Raw genomic sequence first — 20,589 nt, 5'->3', positions numbered from 1 at the left:
AGTGTGTCACTAACGATGTATCCCCAGCCTGCCCTTCCCTGGGGCCTGGAGCTCTGGCTCCCCAGCCCTTCCCATCCTTTCCCAGCCAGTCTGGCTGCCATGGAGTCAGAGCAGTTCTCCTCCCCTGTCTCAGGCCCAGCTGGAGCTCCAGCCCCCGGTAAAACCCCAGGTGGGTCCCACTGCTCAGGGCTGGGCTGCTCCTCAGCACTGCAGGGCCGCCTCTGCAGAGGGGACCAGGAAAAACTGGAGCACAATGGACCATTAGCTGCACCTACAGGGCTGCTGCCAGAGTGTCTGAAAAGCTTGTTTTAAAAACCAATCTGATTGCAAGTAGGAGTAATTTCAGTGGTCTGCACTTCTTTGCTCTTATTTTGTGTATTGCAGTATGTGTCAGTGAGCAGAACTTAATAATACTTCACCCATATGAACCTTGGTGATTGCATGCAGCTTCAACAGAATAACAAAATTAATTCTCTGATGACTTCACAGCAGTTTTGGGGAATAATAAGCTGACCTTTTGCATTTATTTTGTACACAGAAACCACTACAAATTTATTAAAAAAAGGGATCTGCAGATTAATGTTTTAAGTGTTATTGAAAACAACAACTTTTGTTATTTATATAGATTTAAAATTCTACCTACTTGAACCTGTTAGGGCACATGATTTAAAACACAAGTATAAAAATGTCATATAAGATTCAAATATTATAGGCTTCTAAAATGTGCATACTCTGAATAGCAACTCCAAATAATGTCAGTGAAGAATACAGGTAATGTAAAACTTTACTGCCTTCTATCTCACAATAAATCATACACCAATCACTGTAAGTCTATTGCCTCATTTAAAAATCAGTTATGTAGTTGAATCATGCTACTTTTAGGTCATTCTTTTAATGAGTAATTTCACTGGTATATCACCATCCAATATCACAGTATTATAATCAATTAAAATAAAAACAACTCAATTATTTGTAGCTAAACATAACAAACACTGTTTTGTATATATGCAAACTTCATTTCCACCAGAATTAGAGTAGACCCTTGTCCTAAGAGCCAGTATAATTTCTCATTTTCAATCTTAAAGAATTGTTATAGCTTGAGAGAGAAATTTATAGAGACGTGAGTTCCATCACTTGTTATAATCAACTGTACAGTCTGCTCTGGAATGTTTTGGTCCTCAGAGTGGGGATTATGGCCAGTGCTTGTACTATGATCTACATTGCTTGAATTCTCTGGCCTACCCCTTCTATTAGAAAAAGGTCCAAGTACACAAAAGAAGTCTGTTTGTAACTCAGACAGGAAAACTTGTCAGGAGGTTTGCTGACCACAAATTTCATTTAACTAGTTTTACTAAAAGCAACTTAGTCCACAGGTGCATTTTGCATTCAAATTATTTTTCAGCAAGATCTTTTCCTAGTAATATTAAAATCTGTTTATAAAGCCTGTAAGTGGTTTATATAATAAGATTTTTAATGAGTTGAAATATTAAATTAATTTGTGTAGAAGTGCTCCAGGTGCTGATATAACCAACTTAAACACTGTACATCGTTAACTTTATCATAAGCTTTAGCTTCTCTTCATGCAACAATATACAGCTCTGCAGTAGTAACTATCAGCTACTCTGCCCTGCAAACTGTGTTTTGTGGACTGCTCAGCAGGATTTCTGTGGCTGGGGTGCCTGAGCCCCACTGCCAGAGTCACCCATGTGCTCAGTCAGCCCCGGGTAGGCTCATCTGGGCTGGTCCTCAGGCCCTGTGCTCTTTGCTGCAGGACACAAGTGAGAGCAGCCCAGTGGCACCACAGCCTCATCTGCTGAAGCCCAGCTGAGATCAGCTCTGTGTCCTGTGGGAGCCTGGGGAGTCACATTTTCATTCCTCTGCTTGTAGCTGAGATTTGCTTTCTTTGAAAGCAAAGCTGTGGAAATGAGCCCCCATGTTTGCTGTGTGAATGACCAGGGCACACCAGATGAAGCATGTCTTAACCTTACCTTGCAAATCTTAACTTTGATTTACCTTGTTTGTAAATCAGAATCAGTTATGGGATTACACAGCAAGCAGAAAGCCAGAGTTTTGCATTCTGCAGTTAATACTGAAGTGTCTGGCATTACATGTGCAAATTATATTGTCCTTTCATTACCATCTACTGGTTTGATAGGAAAATTATGCTCCTAACTTTTAAAAAGCAGGGGTTTGCCTGCTCAGAGGAAACCTACCTCAGGGTTTTCCAGAGTAACTAATCTTCCTTGAGAGCTGCTGGCAGAAAAGCCATGTGTTACTGCATCTCATGCCTGTTCATGTAACTGGGACTTGGAGTATGTCTTGTCATATGACCAAATTGTCTTCCCCATAATGGGGAAAATTTCTCTTTACCTATTGATGAGGGTATAGGGTATGCTTCAGTGTTTGGATAACTGGCCAACAGTAGGTGAGGAGTGAAACAATCCTCATCATACTTAATTTGCCAGAAGTTGCCTAAAACAGACAATGTGAGTACCTTTCCTAGAGGTCACCTAATTAATTTATATGTCTGTGGTAGCATTCTCTTTGTTGTTTGCATTTTGCTTCACTTCATATACTCTGCATTTGCCTCCTTACATTTTGTTCTTCTGTCTGAGGTTTGTTATTGTAGCTCAGTACCTGAGGTTTCAGGTACTGAAAAATCACCTGGTGAGTTGGAAGTATAACATGTTTTGTCTTGATTTTGATTTTGGCTTCAAGAAGCTTGAGCTGGCATGAGAAAAGCTCCATTTCTCCAACACTCTTTGCTGGGCCAGTCACAATAGCTCACCCTGTCTCAACTCCTTGAGCCACCAAGTGATGTTAATGATATGTACCTCTGTCAAGTGCCGAAAGAACAGCAGCATTATAAATAAAAACAAAGCAGTGTACTGCTTCATGGCACAGATTTAGCATCTGGCGTTAGCTGAAGTTTCTTACCCTGGGGAACCAAGGGGCTGCTGGCTAGACAGGCTTGGAAGGGTAACATTATGTGTCGGTCACTCTGGCAAGATCTACATCCTAACCAGAGAATAAAATAGCTAGACAGGCTACTTTTGCCGTAGGGATGATAATGGCAATCTCACTCCAAACAAAAAAGAAAAGAAAATAATTTTTTTATTGATAACGTTTGGTTAAGGTATATGGTTATTGCCACTCACTCTTAATTAAAAGATATTAAATGGTGTCAGTGAATCAGTAGTGCTGAGGAACACAGAGCTGCTGAATATTCAGCAAGGTTAAGTGCAGCTATTGAGGCACCCACCATTGCAGCAAATGGGCTGCAACATCAGATTTTCACATATAGGGCCAGTGCTCTCAAACTGTGGTGCAGCTCAGCTGTTCTGCCTCCCTTCATGAGATTGATGGGGATTCTGCTGTGCTTGCCACACTCCAGTGCAGAGCACTGGAGGGCATTCGGCATGTTGAGAAAGGTCAAAACAAGACTACATCAGCTTCTGAACCTAAAAACTCTGAACTCTTTGCTACCTATTAGGATGAACGAACAAAAGCTGTGTTTTGATGTGTGACATCCCAAAGAATTGCTTGAGGCAGATGAGAAAGTTACTGCTACTTAAAGGATGGAGCAGTTGTCTGCAAGCTTCATCCCTCAGTGCAAGCACTGCAGCACAGCTCCAGCAGGCTTCAAACAAAGCTGTGTCCTCAGTGAACTGGCTGTAGGTTTGGTAATGAAGTGCTCATCCCAACAGTCATTAAAATTTTGACATCTTTAATTTGGTTCAAAGGAAAATATTAATTGTTTATTTTCAGGTACTATGAAAGCTGAGATAAACAATGCTTAAAGAAATTTACCACAGCCTGGCACGTGCTACCAGTAAATCACAGTTTCTGCATTTTCAAAACTTGTAATATGGCCTGTTCCAGCCTGTTGAGAGGTATGGTAATCTCTGTTGGCAGAATGTGTAAATAAACCTAAAATAAAGACAGCTCAGTGTGCAAAGCCCCGGTCACAGAGCAGGAACAGCAGCAGGAGGGAAGGAAGGCAGCGTCTCCCAGCCTGGGCTGGGGCACACAGCAGCTGTGGGAGGTTCTCCTCTGTTCGGGGAAAATACTAATTAAGTAGTTTGTTTACTCCTGGCCAGACACGCTCTCCTCAGAGCTGAGTGTGAGCACAGGGCTCCAGGCTCGCCGGTGTCCCCACTCGCTGGGTGCATCACCTCACCCTCCAGCCCTGGCTGGTCCTTTCCTGTGCCGAGGGCTCTGCAGGGAGCCTGGGCTGCACACAGTGCTGGCTCTGCCGTTTCAGCTGCTGTCTCTATGCTAAGATGGGTCATATACAGTCTTGACCTACACTTATGTGTAAATATGTTAATTTTTTGCAGGTTACTAACTGCCCTGTTTGACTTTGAAAAAATATTTTTCATATATTTCTTCCTCACATAAAAATGATATTCTAGACACTGGCTTCTAATATCCTGGCTATTATGCTATCAGCACTGATGAGTTTAAAACTAGGAATTAAAAAAGCAAAATAAATGTTTAGCTTTTTGCCTGAGTCCTCATCCATGCGCACTTATTAATTTGAATATACAAGCTATTTTTTTTTCTATTTATATTACAATAAATGAAGGTTGCCCAGAGGAGAAGAAAAACCTGTGCTTGTCTGGGAGGAATGTGATGCACAACAAGCAAGAGACTGACCCTCTTAATGTCATGCTGCTATTGATGATGTGCTTAAGTTCTGCTTCTTTCTTTATATGGGTGCAGGCTGAGGCAGGGCAGCCAGGCTGCCTCAGAGTGTGACTCAGGGAACAAGTATGTAACTCACAGCTCGATGTGGTCAGCACTACACCCGCCAGGAATTTCTTCTGGCAGCTCTACCAAGTTGTGAAAGAAATACTGTGGAAAGTTTCTGTTCCTCAGATTTTCCTCTCATCAGATCAGAAATTCCATTGCATAAATGTAACAGATTCGTAGAGAGGCTTCCATAATTGCTTTTCTTCTTGGTCTTTTCCGGAGTGCAGTTTTCTAGTTTTTGTTAAAATTTAATCAAGGGTGAATTAATACAGTGTATAATGTTTTTCAGTTACAAGTTGTGTTAGAATTCCTCGTAGTTTAATTACTTTTACATTTGGTAAAAACCTGAACGTAGGAGCAGCTATCCCTGTCTTCAGACTACATTTACTCTTGTGACATTTAATAAAAGCCCCATAAATCCAGAATTAAAAACAATTTAAATTCTGCAGCCAGATCTGTGGAGTCAGTGCTGCTTTGCTGAAACCTATACATCACCTCCAGCTTAATTAAAATCTGCCTGCTTTTATTAATTGACAATTGCAAATGTAGAGACTAGACCAGAATGTAGTTATTTTCTGGCACTCTTCTCTCTCCTTTCAGCGTGTTCTGCTGTCTACATGGCTCACACATGTAATCCAAGGGAATTTCTTGAGTCACCATTGCCTAAATTGTGCAGCTAATACAATACCAGATGCTTAATGCTTTCAATACCTAGAGAAACAAAGAGTGGGCATTCCAAAAAGGTTCCAGTAAGCTGGATTTACAGATCATTACAGCTACAGACATGGCATGGTGTGAATTTATCTACTAACCTTGAAATCTTGCCCTTAACAGAAACCATGTTAAAGTGAAGCATTTCTTTACAAAATCCAAAATAGAAGAAGCTACGATGGCAAATACAGAAAGAGAAGTACACTTGCCTGGAAATCAAATTTAATTGCTTGTCCTGCCTCTCTGTAGGCAGCTGACAGGCTGTGGGTGGCTAATGGATCCACGCTGTAAGGCAGTGCCTTCCCTGAGACCCTGGGCTGCAGGGAGCCACCAGCTGACACCCCCAGCTTCCTTTTCTGCCCTCCTCACTCTCTCGTGGGCATTCAACATCACATCTTCTCTCTTTGCCTCGTGTGTTATTGATTCTCAGCTAATTTAGGAGGCAATTTCAAAGTTGTTCTGGGTGATCAAAGGCCCCTACTTTTTTTGAGATGCCTACTTCCCTTTGGTAGACTTGGCACCAAAATCCCCTGTACTTAATGAGGCAACTTAAAACTATTGGCCATTGAGAAGTGATTTACTTTTGTGGTAAGACAGTGTCCAAATCTGCACTGAATCTATACATGTGTCATACTTTACACAAACCTATAATGGAGATTAATGCTTGTGGCTTATTATTGACTCTTGATTGGCACCATGTGTGAAAGATGGATATTTGGATCACTTTAGGATGATGATAAATTTGGGGTGTTCCACCTAATGTCCTATGTTTTAGAGATACTCTGATAGTCTCAGTTAAAAATCTTGATTCATGTATTGCTAAGTTCATGTTTCAGATCAGTTTAGTAAGGCAGCTCACACACCTTAGACAGCTTAATACATTAGACTGACTGTACTTCCAGGACTGAAATTATTTAAAAATTATCTTTCTGACCATGACCATTGAGATCATTATGTTATTTACTGAAAACTGGTCATATAAAGTGTAAATTCACCACAAGGGAAGGAGCCTGTAGCTGATCAGAATCTTCTTGAATACTTGGGAATTCAAAATACAATTTTTTTAAGTCCCATAAAATTTGCGTTTTAATTAATTTTTTGAATGGGGTACTTTCTTGTGGCAGATAAGAAATTCAAAGGCATGACTGTCCAGTTACCAAGGACCTCCACTGTGTGTATTACAGTTTGGAAGGTAACATTGTAGTTACATTGAAATTTTGGACTCAACTCTAAAGCTCTTTTTCTTCCTCAGCTACTCCACTGTTGTTCTCGAGACTTGAAAGAATCAGTTTGTCCAACAATAGGAATATATTATAATAATAATAATTATTATAATATAGGTAGGTATTTGTGGTTTTTGGATGAAAGCTTATGTGTTAATAAAACTTGACATGACTTGTTGCAAACCTCTCCAAAATAGTACTTCAGTCAAACCTGCTTGGCTTGCTTGTGTCCTTAAAGAGAGAAATAGAGCAAAAAGAAAACAGAAGACTGTGAAAATCAGTCCTGAAGTTTTTGTTGTCTTTGCCTTTTGCACGACTAATGCATTGTTCAGCTGAGTGTGGTTTCAACAGGGCACTGAGCAAGCACGATGCAAGTAAGAAGCAAGCTGAGGAGTAGGCACACCTTGGACACTGTAATGACAGACTGGTGCTTCCCTGTTTACTGGTAACAAAAACCTGTGGGGCCTGAACAAGAACTGTTGTGTACTAAATCTTTCCCTTTAACTCAGCATGAGTGACTGCCGTTTCCCTACTATTAAGAACTTGCCTTTAGCAAAGTTAGACAATCAGAATCCAGAGTTCTTAGAGTTTAGGTCTAGTGGTCCCTGAGCTTGAAGTTTGGGATTATCACAGCAACATTTTGATTGCAACTAGGAGTGAAAATCAGTGCAGGGCAATTCCTGCCTGAACTGAAATAATAAGCCAGAGCTGAAAAAAGGACTGTAGAGATAGGTAAGCAGAGTCTCTACAGCTTTCAGAACCATGTTTGGGCAGAGCCATATTTTGTTCAGCGATGCACGCCTTTAATCGGAGCGAGCTGCCTTGCCTCAGGTTGGGCTGGAGCTGGGAGATCTTTTGTGCCTCCAAATACCCTGTTCATCCTGTCTAGCACTTGTATGTGTCAGTGGCCTTGATCCCTTCTCACTCCTGTCAGAGAGTTCCTGTGCCCTGAGGCCAAGGCTTAGCTCTGCCTGCCCTTGTGCAGAAAACAGGAGGGATATGACTGCCCTGACTCCAATCCCCTAGAAAACCTGCACCAGGACTGCTGCAGTATTTTGATTACTTACTACAGGATGATGGCTTCTACTTTACATGCTCTGTGCCTACAGTGGTTGTAAGCTATCAATTTTGCCCTTTTAAAATAATATTTTGCATCTGCTAAGTCACGACATTAGACAGCAAACACAATATTGGACTGATAGCTGAATTAAGAAATTAGTAGAGAAATACAGACATGTAATTTTGACACAAAGATGATTACTATAGTCCAAGCCACGAGGAATCAGCCTCTCACTGGATGGCATCTCATACTGCTGATGGTATTTGTTAAAAGTTGCTGCTATTCATGATGGAAGTTGAGATGATAGCTGCTGTTTATTCTGAAAATGCAGATATCTTTGTTGGGTTCAGATATTGCAAAAGGTTAATGAGATGTTATGTCACAAGTGGCCAGAAATTCTCTGAAATTTGCAAGCAGACGGTTTGTAATGCAGTGTGACAAGCTGCTCTTGTTCTCCAGCTACATCAGCACTCCTAAAGGACAGTAGACTACACAGAAGATTACTCTTGAAATTATAAAGTAAATTAGTTTAGGGGATGGCAAACTGATTTTTTTTTAAACAATATCCATCTGGATACATAATGAATTTAGGAACAGAATTATTTCTGACTTCTATCTCTCATCTATAGCTCTTCTACTCAGCACCCATTTTCAAATTTCCAGTGGGTTGTTTTGCCTTTTACCACTTAACATTTCTGTAACTCTTCATGCTGCATATGAAAGAAAACTATATCTACTTTGTATGGTTGATAGAGCAACTTACCATTTTTTCATGGAAAATATAATTTATTCTAGAGAAGAATATTTGTAACCTCAGAAACACTGGGGATTTTTCTATTATTTCCAAATTGAAAAGACAAGAGTTAGGTTGACAAGGAAAATTACTGAGGTGCCTTGATCTGTTGTCCATACTTCACCATCTGTGAGATTTTTGTTTGCCATAGCAGGTCAACTTTAAATTACAGCTAACATATCACGAAGTTTCTGTGGTGCATGAGGAATAGAAAAAAAACCTTGCAAAACATTAGCTTATGGATTGCTTCCTTAAAAAAGTGCTTTTTTTAACCTTACCACCTAAGGCCTGATAGGTCACTAATTCTACCTGTGACAGTGATGTCTCAGTTTCTAATTATTCAGGGATCAGAGCTGCACCTCTCCCAGAATCTCATTTGGAGCATGGGAGCGCATGTACCGGTCCCAGCCTGAGCAGAGCCTGGGAAGGGGCTTTGGTGTTTTCTCAAGGATTGATGTGAGGCTCTGGCTACACTGCAGGGAGAGTTTTAGCTGCACAAAAGCTCACCAGTGCCCCAGTTCAGGTGGCAGCCCTAGGGGTGGTGTGGTGGCTGCAGGGTGGCAGCAGGGAGGACACTGTGCTGTCCCCAGCGTGGGCTGCTGTGTGTCAGTGCCACAGCGCCGGGCCCTGCAGCTGCCCTGGCTTGGTGGCACCCCTGCAGCCTGGGTCAGCAGTTTTGGTTTTGAGAAGCAGTGCTGCAGAAAGGTTTGCATGTGCAGCTACTTGGGCAGATCATCTTCAAATAGTCTCACAAGGTATTTGTATCTTTCACTTAAATTCTCTGAGCATTGCCAGCTGCAGTGACTGCTGTATTCAGTGAGTGAAAAGATTAACAGCAACTGAACATGGTAATTGGTCCTTGCAACCTGGATTTCTTTTCTGCTATAAGCAAAACCACTATTCACATCTACCTTTTAGCATGAAAACAACTTCTACTTTTTGTAGTCATCTTTTTATTTTTTTCTAAAACACAAACCCCAATCCCCGCTAAAGGGTGTTATTTAATAACTTTGTTGTATAGGTTGTGTCAGTTGGGTCAAATTTGCCTCCTGTGTTGAACCTCCCTGTACTTCACTCCACAGAAACCACAGGTCTGTGAAATTGATATGCTAAAAACTATTTCAGCTGAGTAGATCTGAAAGACTAATGTTATATATAATATTTAATACAGAAAGATGCTTAAGTGATCTCTGTCAAATTTGCTGCTAGACAAATAGACCAGTGGGAAAAGTATGTACAGTAAAGCAATTAAAAACCAGAGTGTCACAATGTATCCCCATAGCTACATTTTCCTAGGGGTATTTATGATGCCCAAATCCTGAAGTGAAGAGTGTGTGAGGACAGCATGAAAAGATAATAAAGGAGAGGGGAAGAGACTGTCCCTTGTTGAGTGTTTCTGATGTAGGAACAGTATGGAGGTGGTGGTACTATTGTAGGTTCACTCCACCAGGAGTAGGTGACTAAAATGTTGCTTCCATGAGTCTCATGGGTAAGAGACAAAGTGGCCACTCAAGAAAGCAATTATGTATTTTATCTGTTAATTTCTGAATTTCTTAATTTAAAAAAGCCTGCGTCTCCCCAGGATGCTTTAAACTCCAGTGCCTTGCCCTGCAAATAATTCTGGCTTGCTGTTGGCTTTGGGTCAACTGCAGCTCCCTCACAGCCCAACAGCTTGTGTAGTGCCCCAGCAGTCAGCCTCCTTAAATGATGCTATAGATCCACCTCCCTGCATTGCTCAAGGAAACACTTTTACAGCAGTCTTCTTCAAGGCCATGATGTTTCAGTGTGGCAAAATGAACAAATTGTCTTTTCATTGTTTCCTTTCTAAGCTATATAGAGGCTATTTGCTTTGCTTGTCACAGCTTTGCTTCTATAGCACTTCCCTGAAAAGCTTTTGACCAGCAAGCACTCCATGGAATGTGCTAGATGGGAAAACATCTGAATATGCATTTCCTGCAGAAATCATCCAGGTTCCAAAAATCATACAGTTCTTAAGTGGAAAAACATACTGCAAAGCTGCTATTTCCTGTCTTTTGGGGGGGGGGGGGAAGAATTCCATGGGAATATCATTCACAGAAATACTTCCAATAAGCTCTATTTCATGGACTTTCTTACTTACATCTTCAGAAATTAATGATTTCTTTTTAAGTCAGCAATGGCTTGCCCAGTGAGAAAGAGTATACTGCCACCAATACTATTAATTGTTTAAAATATTGTCATAATGTATTTTAATAACTTTGTGAAGATGATAAGGATTTTAAATAATACTTATTCCTCTTGTAAGAGAAGAAGCATTGTTTGGCTCTATAGTTAACAATGGTGCAGTTATTTCTCTCTTTAGGAACACCATATACTCTCCCAAGGAAATACTGCTTTCAGTTTTAGGAATGGTTTATTACTTTCAAAGTTTTCAGATCATTTAAGAGATTTCATTTTCAAAGATTCTCACTCTGGAGGAATGCCCCTTTGAGGATTTCCTCACAGAAAGAGGTGTCTGCTTTGAAGATTTTCATTTTTTAAAAAATAGTCACATTTCTGGGATGTCCTCTTTGAAGACATTTTCTGTATCACTTAAAAGGTTTTCATTTTAAATATCTTTTACCACCATGGACAGCATCCACTTGAAAATATTTTTCCTCTGTGATATTCTTTTTGATAATTTATACAGTCTTGTAGGAGTCCATAAAATAATCCCTATCAAAAAACCCAGGAACATAATGCCATTTCTACATAAGGTGCAAAAGCATGTGGAAGAACTTAGGATAGGATGTTATGAGAGCACAGTTTTGGAAAAATTGTACAAAAATAATTTCATTTTCTAACATCAAAGGATAAAGTGGAAAGGTGAGCTCATCTGTCACTTATATGGCCTTTTAAAAATTACTGTGAGACACTTTTTACTCCTTTTAAATTATTTGAGTTCAGAGTTCAAGTTCTGGTATTCCTGAAATCAATAGCAAAAGTCCCATTTCAGTCTAGCTGTACAAAGAATATTCTTTAAAATTGCTATGAGCTTTCTTTGTTTGAGAATGTATTGCTTTAATTTGCGACTATTTTATTGGAGATTTGGAATATTTTCCTTGGTGGTGTTTTTTTTTTTTTTTAAATGTGTTCTCCATTACTTTTTTGGTCACCATTTTAGTAATCATAATTATCATATCTGCAAAACTAGGCAGCTTCAGAGCTTGTACAAGACTGGGCTCATTGTGTATATTACATAAAGTCGTCTCTCAGATGTTGGTCTGGCATTAAGAAGCAGAGAAGTTCTACCCTTTTTTTTTATAACATCAACAGACACGTTTGCATTCAGGGAAAAAAAAGGCAAAGGAAAAAAAAACAAAGAAGAAAAAAGCTAAAGAAAAATATTCATTTCACTTCTTGCCCCTGACAGAAAACAGCTGCAGCCATGGCTGTACATCACCCACAATATGATCTTTGCTCCACCACCTCTCTAAGACAAAACCAAGGAAGCCCTGTGGAATGAAGGATGTTTGCAAACACCACTGGCACATATTGTTTGTAATAAAAAGTAAAAGTGATCTTCAGTCCTGAAGAAAGTAAGTGTACATGTTTTTAATCACAGTGATAGAAAAAGGTGAATTTGGTGTGGAAAATAAATTTCCAGATGGATATCCTAGAAGCCAGAGAGAGAGTGGGCAGACTGATAATAATCTGGTTGTCAGGACCAGACCTTTGGACACAAATGAATGTTCACTTAAGTACAGGATGAGCTATGCCACATATTTCAATGCTTGAAATGGTAGAGAGCAGTAACATTCCCAGCCTGCCCAAGGTAAGCTGTCTTTCTAGCAAGGATGCTAGAAATAAAATGCTGGAGCCAGCCTGTGGGATTCAGGCCAGCAAGAACAAGTTCTGACCTGAACTTGAAAAAGAGACATTTATTTAGGGCACTGTGCTTGTAAGAGCTACACAATAGCTTCAAAACTTAGTTTAAAAAAACAAAGTAAATCAACATAGAGTGCTGGGAAGAAATGTTGATTAAGGACATTGTTTACAGGAGCACAAAAAGATGAATAGCTACTAATAAATGTTGGGACTTTGCTCAAAGGCATCTGGGGAATTTATGAAGATGATAAGGACTGGCTTAAGATAGAATAATGTGGTTTAATATAACAAAGACTGGTAAACCAAATGATCAACCTTTCCCATAATATCCCGAGGATCTGTTGTTCTAAGCAATACCATTTAATAACGCTACCATTAACAATTTGGGGAAACTGAAGAATGGGGCTGTTTGGAGATAAGGACAAATGAAGAGTTGTTACTGTGTAAGTGCCTCTAATAGCAAGAAGCATCATATTCTTTGAAGGAATCACTGAGTTTTAGCATAGTCTGATTGAAACACCACAATAACATTCTCTTAAAAAAAGAATTTGCTTAAGTTCTCTGCCCAAAGCTCTTGAGAGAAACTAAGCTGACACAAGATTAACAGGTACATTCTTTGATATATTATTAAACAGTTAATTATTAGTTATTAATACTAGATTAATAAAAGATATTAAATGAAGGGCAAGAAAAATGTTCTATTTTGTTACAGTATAGGGAGGTCATTGGTAGTGTACCACAGGGACCTGTGTTGTTCAGCATATTCTTAAATGATCTGGAAAAAAGAGTGATTATCGAGGCAACCAAGTTTGCTGATGATGCTGAATTATTCATGGTAATAAAAACAAAAGCTGACCGTGAAGAATTGTGGAAAGCTGTCATGATACTGTGTGACTGAATGATAAAATGGCAAGTTACATTCTGTGCTGAAAAATGGAAGTAATATGTGAGAGAGAAAACAAGCCAAAATATAAGTGCAAAGTCCTGGAATCTAAATAAATGGCTTTCACACAGCAAAGAGTGCTTCAGTTATGGGGGGTTCTGTGAAAACACCAGCTCAGGGCTCAGTAGGATTCAAACATGCAAATGAGATTGGTGTTATAAGAAAGAAAAATAATATGAAACCAGAAAGCATTTATTATGCACCTATATAAAGCCATTGAGTGTGTAACTTGAATAATGAAAACCATTTTGGTCTTCTAGAATAGGATTATGAAAGGTATTAAAAAAACCAAAACAAATCATTGAAAACAGGGAATAACTTTTAATAGAGGAAACATGAAATTTACTAGAACAGCTGAAAGATAACTGAAGACAGTATGATGGAGGTATATGCATTCAGGAACAGCAAGAAGAGGTACACAGAAAAAATGATCCATCTATTTTTTTTTTTTAAAGGAGAACTAGTGGACATCACAGGAAATTATCAGGCAGTGGGCTTGACAGAACCAAAAGAAAATATTTTTCAGACACTGATTTCCTAAATTGCAAGACTTGTTGCCCTAGAGTGCTGGGGATGTCAAAAAGTGCTCAGGCAAACTCTGGACAAGCTGTTCTCTGAGAGTGCGGATGCTGTTTTATCCCCAGCAACTCCAGAGACTCAGTCTGGGACAATATACAGCAGAAAATATCTTTGTGTGCTTTCTAATTCCTACAATCTTCCATGAAGCAAACATCATTAACTACTCACACCGCTACTGAACTACACAGATGGTTATTTATTAGCTGTTCTTGAAATAAAATGGAAACAACTGATCAAAGTGAAACATCTAAGTGTATCAATGATCAAAGGAAATTATTTAGGAAAACAAGATATTGTTGCAGCAGTAAGGGTATGGAACTTTGAACAGCTGATAATAGTATCTGCACTTAAATTTTACTTAGAATAAAATGGATAGAGTATATAAGCACATTACATTACATGTGCTTTGTAATGTAACAACTGAATGTGAAGGGCTTTGCTCGAGGTATTTTACTTAATGCTTGTCTCTTACAGGACATTTCAGCTGCCTTCTCAAACATCTGATGCAGAACTTCAGCAAAGAGTTTACAGCTCCTAAGGACAAGAGGGGGTTTTTTGGGAACAATTTCTTTCTGACTATCTGAAACATGAGAAAGACAAAGCAAAAACACACTCTAGCAACAGAGAAAACAGACAACCAGATAAACAGATGATGCTATCACAGTGTTCCAAATGCGGCAGACATTTCACAAGGCATTCAGAAGTGTACTAAAAATGATCTAATAGTATAAAAAGGCAAAGCTACATGAACAGGAAAGTGGAACACCACACTGCATGAACTGATCAAGAGGGTACCATGGCATTTTATTAGAAACGCACTGAATACTCGTATCTTTTTTATCCCTTTTTAAATTAAATGCTCTAGGTAAAATCCTGATTGATTATCACTTTTATTGATGCTTTGTGGGGGACCAGAGTTTTGCTGTATAAAGTCACATCCGTTATTTCAACCAGATTTGCAGACTCAGTTCCAGTGTCCTTTCTGCTATACTCAACAGGTACTCCCCTGCCTCCTTTATGTGGAAGAGCTTCTAACTCTGAGGATAAACTGAATGAGTATTAGCTCACTTAGATTTTTGTAGGTGTCATGAAAGAAGGAGAAAAAAGAAATATTACGGAAGAGAAAACCAGGTTGGAAGATGGCATTACTATAAAGGCAAAGAAGGTAAGCAAATTAGGCTGTTGGAAAAATGAGATGGAAATCAGATTTTCCACTAATTGCTAAGAAGTGGAAGGATTAGTACCTCTACCAATACAAAATTACATAAGATGTATTTAGATTTAAAAGGGGGAAAAAAGACAAAAAAATTCCCAGTACAATATGGCATCAAAAGGCAATGGAAAACAAGAGCAGCCAATTATAAACCCAACCTCCAATGGTGCAAAGCCTAGCAAGTATGCCAGAATATACAGGGATTATACTTAGAGAGAGAGTAAATATATAAATACGCCCTGGATTTATGGAGATTGTTACATGCACTCCTATGTCTCTGATGTCTTCAATGTTACTTTCTATCATGATCATAGTACTTTATCACCTGTAATCAGGAAAGAATGCTACAAACACAGACTTAAAAAAAAAACAACCAAAACATAATGTAGAAGAAAAAACCCTTAAAGCATAGCATGTGGCATGATGAGCTTTAGATACAATCTCAGCAAATCAAATATTTAAGAGGGGTTTTCTAAGAAAGTGAATAAATAGTAATTTAGTCTAGTGGTCAGTGATGGGTGCTGAAGACAATTTCTGAAAGAGGAAGTAGTTGCACATATCCAAGTGATAATGGTATTAAGGGGAAGCATTATCAGTAAACTGCTGTAGAGAATCAGAGTGGCTTTTCCAGAACAGAACAACAAAAAGTTGCAGAGTAGAATGAGAATTTGTACACACTCCTAATTGTTAATCCAGTTATGAGTTATTTGTGGTGTCAGCTAGAGGATGATACTGGAGTATTAAAGCATAGTGAAAATTTTCCAGTTATGGACATGTGTATAGTTTTGTAGTTTTTGGTTCCTAAATTCTTTATCAGGCTTCATTGCAATAGTTTTGATGGCAGACTCCAAAAAATGCAATCAAGTAATGGGCTACCTTCTCTAAAGATATTTAGATATTTTTTCTAGATCAAAATATAGAAATCACAGAAGATGTTTTGAATACTTTGAAACATTCTTCTGGGTTTGGGATCTTACAGGAACATTTGGATCACAATTTCGAATAGGTATAAAATCTTTAGTTTGACTTTTTTGTTTGAGTGCAATCCAGGGTCTTGTCATGCACAGCTTTTCTAGGAAACTTAGAAACGTGTCGAACATTTGAAGTTTTGTGATGAAACACTGAGATCTGGCAAAAGATAATGAGGAGAAAATGTGTATTTTGCAATAGCCACGTATTTTGTACCCTGACATGACAGTTTACAGAGAACCACAGAGACACTTATTTCTGTGAAGAAACAGCCCAATTCACTGCAGTAGTTCCTTTGGACGTTCCTCTTTATTATGTTTATTAGTATTAGTGATCAGTTATATAGTCAACAGGTTGTTTCTGGGAAGGGACAGCGCGGCCGAGGCTAGGAGCGATGGGCACAAGGCTCCCTGTGGGGGGTGGAGCGCGGCGCGGGTCCTTCTGATCGCTTTCCCTGAGGAGAAGGGCCGGGACCAAGCCCGGAACTCTCTCCCTTCAACAAGTGGGGTCCGGCGGCTCAGCCCGGGCGGGCGGCAGGGAATGCCGACGGGCAGAGGAGCCCCTGCCGCCCCCCGCGCACTCCGGGCGCGGCGCTGGGGCAGGAGCGGTGGCGGGGCGGGCCGGGGCCGGGCGGGGAAAGCTAAGCTCCGCCGCCGCCGCCGCCGCTCCCGCCGCGGGCGGGGCGGCTCGCGCCGCCTCAAGGGCCGGCTCGGGCCGGGCAGCTGAGGGCAAGAGCTTCACCGCTGCGCACGGCGCATGCGCGTTCTGCCGGCGCGTGCGCGGAAGCGGAGGGGGACGCGGAGCGGAGCCCGGCACTCGGCAACGCTCGGCGGTTTCCGTGCAGGCCAGGCCGCCATTTTCTCTCAGCTCCCCGTGCGCGGCTCCTGTCCCGCTGCCCGCGCTCTGTCCTGCTCGGCGATGGACGGGTGAGTGGGCACCGGGGCGCTGGGAGCGAGCGCACTGCCGCGCTGTGTGCTGCCGGCCGCTGGTGGCACCTGTCCCGGCGCCGGGCGCTCGCTGGCTGTCGGCGGGCGTCTCCGAGGGTGTGGGGAGCGAGGAGCTTCCCGCCGCGGGACAGCTGAAGCCTGAGGCCCCACGCAGGCTGCGAGCGGGGCCGGACGGGCTCAGCCTCTCCGTAACGCGGGCCCCTCTGTAGGGTGCCCCTTTCAAATCGCCGAGGGCCTCGGGCTGCCCCCTAATTAAGTGCAGTGCCCGAGACGGCGAGTCCCGATGTAAAGAAGGGGCGATCTGCCCTCATCCTCGACCCTCAGAGCCTCTCGCTCCCTCCTGCCCCCCCGCCTTTGGCATCTCTCCTCTGGCCAGGGGGCGAGGAGGGGCGCGTTGCTGGGCTCGGGTTTGTTTTGGAGCTGGCTGGCGGGGAGGAGCGATGCCAGCAGGAGCCAGATGTCGAGCTCTTTTGTTTTCAGAAACTGCCTAATAAGCCCTTCGGCTTCCCCCCCCTCTCCAGGTGGAGAGATGCCTTTGTGTATACAGTGGAGTGGCTGTAAAAACCAAAGAAGGGAAGGTTGGAAGCAGTCGGCATTAGGGGACAGTAGGGGCTGGGATGGGCAGGCACCACACGCCAGGCCTGCTTTTTGTTGCACCTGGAAAGCGGGGCTGCTGGCTGTAGCCTTCAGTGTAAACACAACAGCTTTCAGCTTCCAAACCTCCCATTAGGTTGTTTACTCTGCTTCAAATAGAGAAGCCATCTCTTTGGTATGCTTTAAGCATATATAACCTTTCAACTGTGAGACTTCCCAAGGCTTTTTATGGTTGTGGTTATAATGGTAGGAGTTACAAATCCTGTCTGAGAACTAGGAATGAGTACTGCATTGTGGAATGCTCTCCCATATTCTTTTTTGTGTGTATGTGTTTGTGGACTGAGGTTTCTTTTAGGATTGTGGTGTACACTGTGAGTGGTGATGTCACAAGCTCTAAGGAGGAGATGCACCTTGACATACCTGTTGCAATGTTTTTCATCGGTGTACCTCATTACATTTCGTACAGTTGTAGCTGCCAATGCGGGTTTTTTCCAAGCTAATTAAAAAAAAAAAAAAAAAGATTGCTTTCTGCTGTTCAAAGAGTAGGTCAAACAAAGGTTCAGCTATGTTGCTGAGTTAGCTGTTTAGTTAATAGATGTATGTAAGAAGTTTTGTACTTACTTTTAAATTACTTTATTTCTACCCTGTAATCCTATGTCCAGAAACCCAAGTTTCCTAAATAAATTTCCTGGCAGTGCTGTATTGGAGTAACATTTACTTGAAACTTTGTACTCTTGGAAAGGCCTATAAGCTGTGGGAGCTCAGTAGCTTTTCAAAGTTTCTTTTGCATTCCAGTCCTATATGTTTTTGAGCATAGTTTCTTGCTCGGGGAACTTGTTGCCTGTTTGTTTCCTCATAATTTTGTCATTACAAGACATTGAAAAGTTTGGTTTATGAGGATAAATTGGGTGACTTATGTTCTTGTTTTTTTCTTTTTTTGCAGCATTGTCACTGATGTTGCCGTTGGTGTGAAGGTAGGATGTACACTTAACAAATAAGGGGGTAGAGTGCTGATACAAAATGAACTACTTTGAGCATCAGTAATTGCCTGTTGGAAGATATTAACTGGTCATTGTGAGCTGATATCTAGTCAGCCGTGTATGCTTTATTAAACAAAAATCTCTAGAGGTAAATTGGAGCCTCTACACAAAAGACTTTTCTAGGCACTGAACTATAAACAGTGGTTCTGGATTAATGCAGTGGTGTCAGCTTCTTACTTTGAAACTTGATTTATCATACTTTTTTTCAAAACACCACTCCCACATTGTTCCATGGGGCCTGTAAAAGTCATACTTTCTCTGTCCCTCCCCCTCCTTGTTTCAAAACAGTTCCCACTGAAGTGAAAAAATAAATGACTATCTATAAGAGGACAGAAAAATGGGAGCTAGAATTGTTATGTAGACACAGAAGTGGGTATTTGCTGTAACTTTTATTTCTCAAGTTAAGTTGTGAATTTAGTGTACTTTCATAAGAAGGAAAGGGCTTCTAAATAGCAGTTAATTTACTATTTATTTTGCTTTTTATTCAAATCTATCACAGGAATTTGATCAGTACTCCGTCGTAGTAGATAAATAATGTTTATGCAAAGGGATATGGGACAAGAGAACTTCAATGAATGCATGAGAGGAATTGTATTTCAGTGGTAGAAGCAGGAGTTTTGTAGTGCATACAGTTAAGTCTTTGTTCAGAGACTTTGTAGCTTGTGCTGTGTACCTGCCTTTTCACCTGGAGCTGATCAGTGCTAGCTGCTTGCTCAGCCCAGCTTTGTCTAGAAAGGCCCAGTTGCTCAGATTCAGTATTGGTCCTGCTGGATTTGGGCTAGTTCTTATATAATGCAGTCAGCCTGTAGATACAGCAGCTGTTCTGTTGGATCTACCTGTGTAATGTTTCTGGGTAAGCTTGCTTGTAGGAAGGGCTGTGAGAAGTCAGTTATGTGGATTCTGCACCCATCCAGCTCCATGTGTTCATGCACTGTTGGAGACAAGCTTAAACTCATCTCTGAATCATGAGTAAAGTGTGGTTGTTAAGGTACTTCCGTGGGAGCTAAGCACAATAGAGCTGACATGATTCTTTCTCTGATGCCTGGGAGGACAAAGTGTTAACTAATTAAAACATAGCAATGTATTTAGTAGTTTGGAGAGATACCTGAGGATGTTCCAAGTCTTTCAGCAGCAAACTGTGCTCCATGTACACAGCTTCAGGGCAAAAAATCTAAAATCGTTAATTATCCCTAGTAATTTTTCTTTCTAGTGAAGAAGTAGTTTCAAGTGGACCATGTATTACTTGGATCTTTAATTCTAACATTTGTCACTTCAGGAGAAGTAAATTGATTCAGTATCCCTTTTACTCTTTACTGTGAGTAACTTCAGTCTGTGAGAACTTGAGTGTTACAAACTGTGTCTAAGTGGGTAGTACCATTTTAGAACCAAATTTTAAGATAGTAGCCAGACAATGAAATAAGGATACTTCAGATGATGTAACTGCTTTCTTCTGTTGATTGTAGAAGTCATATTATGAGTGTAAGAAAGAAGGCAAAACAGGTGTATTGGAGGCAGTGATTAAAAACTACAAGGAAAAGCTCAGAAGTATCAAAAAGTTGTGCTTTTTGCTTGTAAAAATGGACTTGCTGTCTGGTTTCTGGAAGAAAACAGTCTGTGCATGGAAGTAGTGCAAATAAATAAGGATGATGATTTCCTGAAGAAAGCTGTTAAATATGGGAGGAATAAACTGGATTGTATTCTGGAGCTTCTTTAATTATCTCAAGGTACTGCTGAGCATGGAGAATGGGATTTCTGTCTAATGGAGTGTGCATAGTGATGTAATGCCAGCTTCACTCGTGCTTTGTGGAAGGACATGTGGAACATTTGTCCTTATGGTGGCTATTCATTGCTCTTGATGGACTGATGTTTTCAAGTTGAGGAATGCTTTGCCTGTCAAGTGTATATAAACAACTGGG

At 40.8% G+C, this 20,589-nt stretch overlaps 1 protein-coding gene across 6 annotated transcripts in view; it reads left to right on the top strand.

Annotated features, from left to right (window-relative positions):
• Positions 1-20,589, top strand: part of PTBP2 (polypyrimidine tract binding protein 2) — a 202,983-nt gene that overhangs the window by 142,153 nt on the left and 40,241 nt on the right. For 3 of the 6 annotated variants that reach the window (XM_059478047.1, XM_059478045.1, XM_059478044.1), the window contains exons 1-2: positions 16,878-17,018; positions 18,577-18,607. The exons of 1 other annotated variant lie outside the window; for it this stretch is intronic. In XM_059478047.1, the coding sequence (XP_059334030.1) occupies positions 17,011-17,018; positions 18,577-18,607 (39 nt within the window). In that variant the 5' untranslated portion in view covers positions 16,878-17,010. Of the gene's footprint in view, positions 1-16,859; positions 17,019-18,576; positions 18,608-20,589 lie in introns of those variants that run through there. 2 more of the 6 variants (XM_059478043.1, XM_059478049.1) reach the window with 2 other exon arrangements.

This window comes from Ammospiza nelsoni, chromosome 9 (assembly GCF_027579445.1).
Source record: "Ammospiza nelsoni isolate bAmmNel1 chromosome 9, bAmmNel1.pri, whole genome shotgun sequence".
NCBI lineage: Eukaryota > Metazoa > Chordata > Aves > Passeriformes > Passerellidae > Ammospiza > Ammospiza nelsoni.
This window is presented reverse-complemented; position numbering and strand designations above follow the sequence as displayed.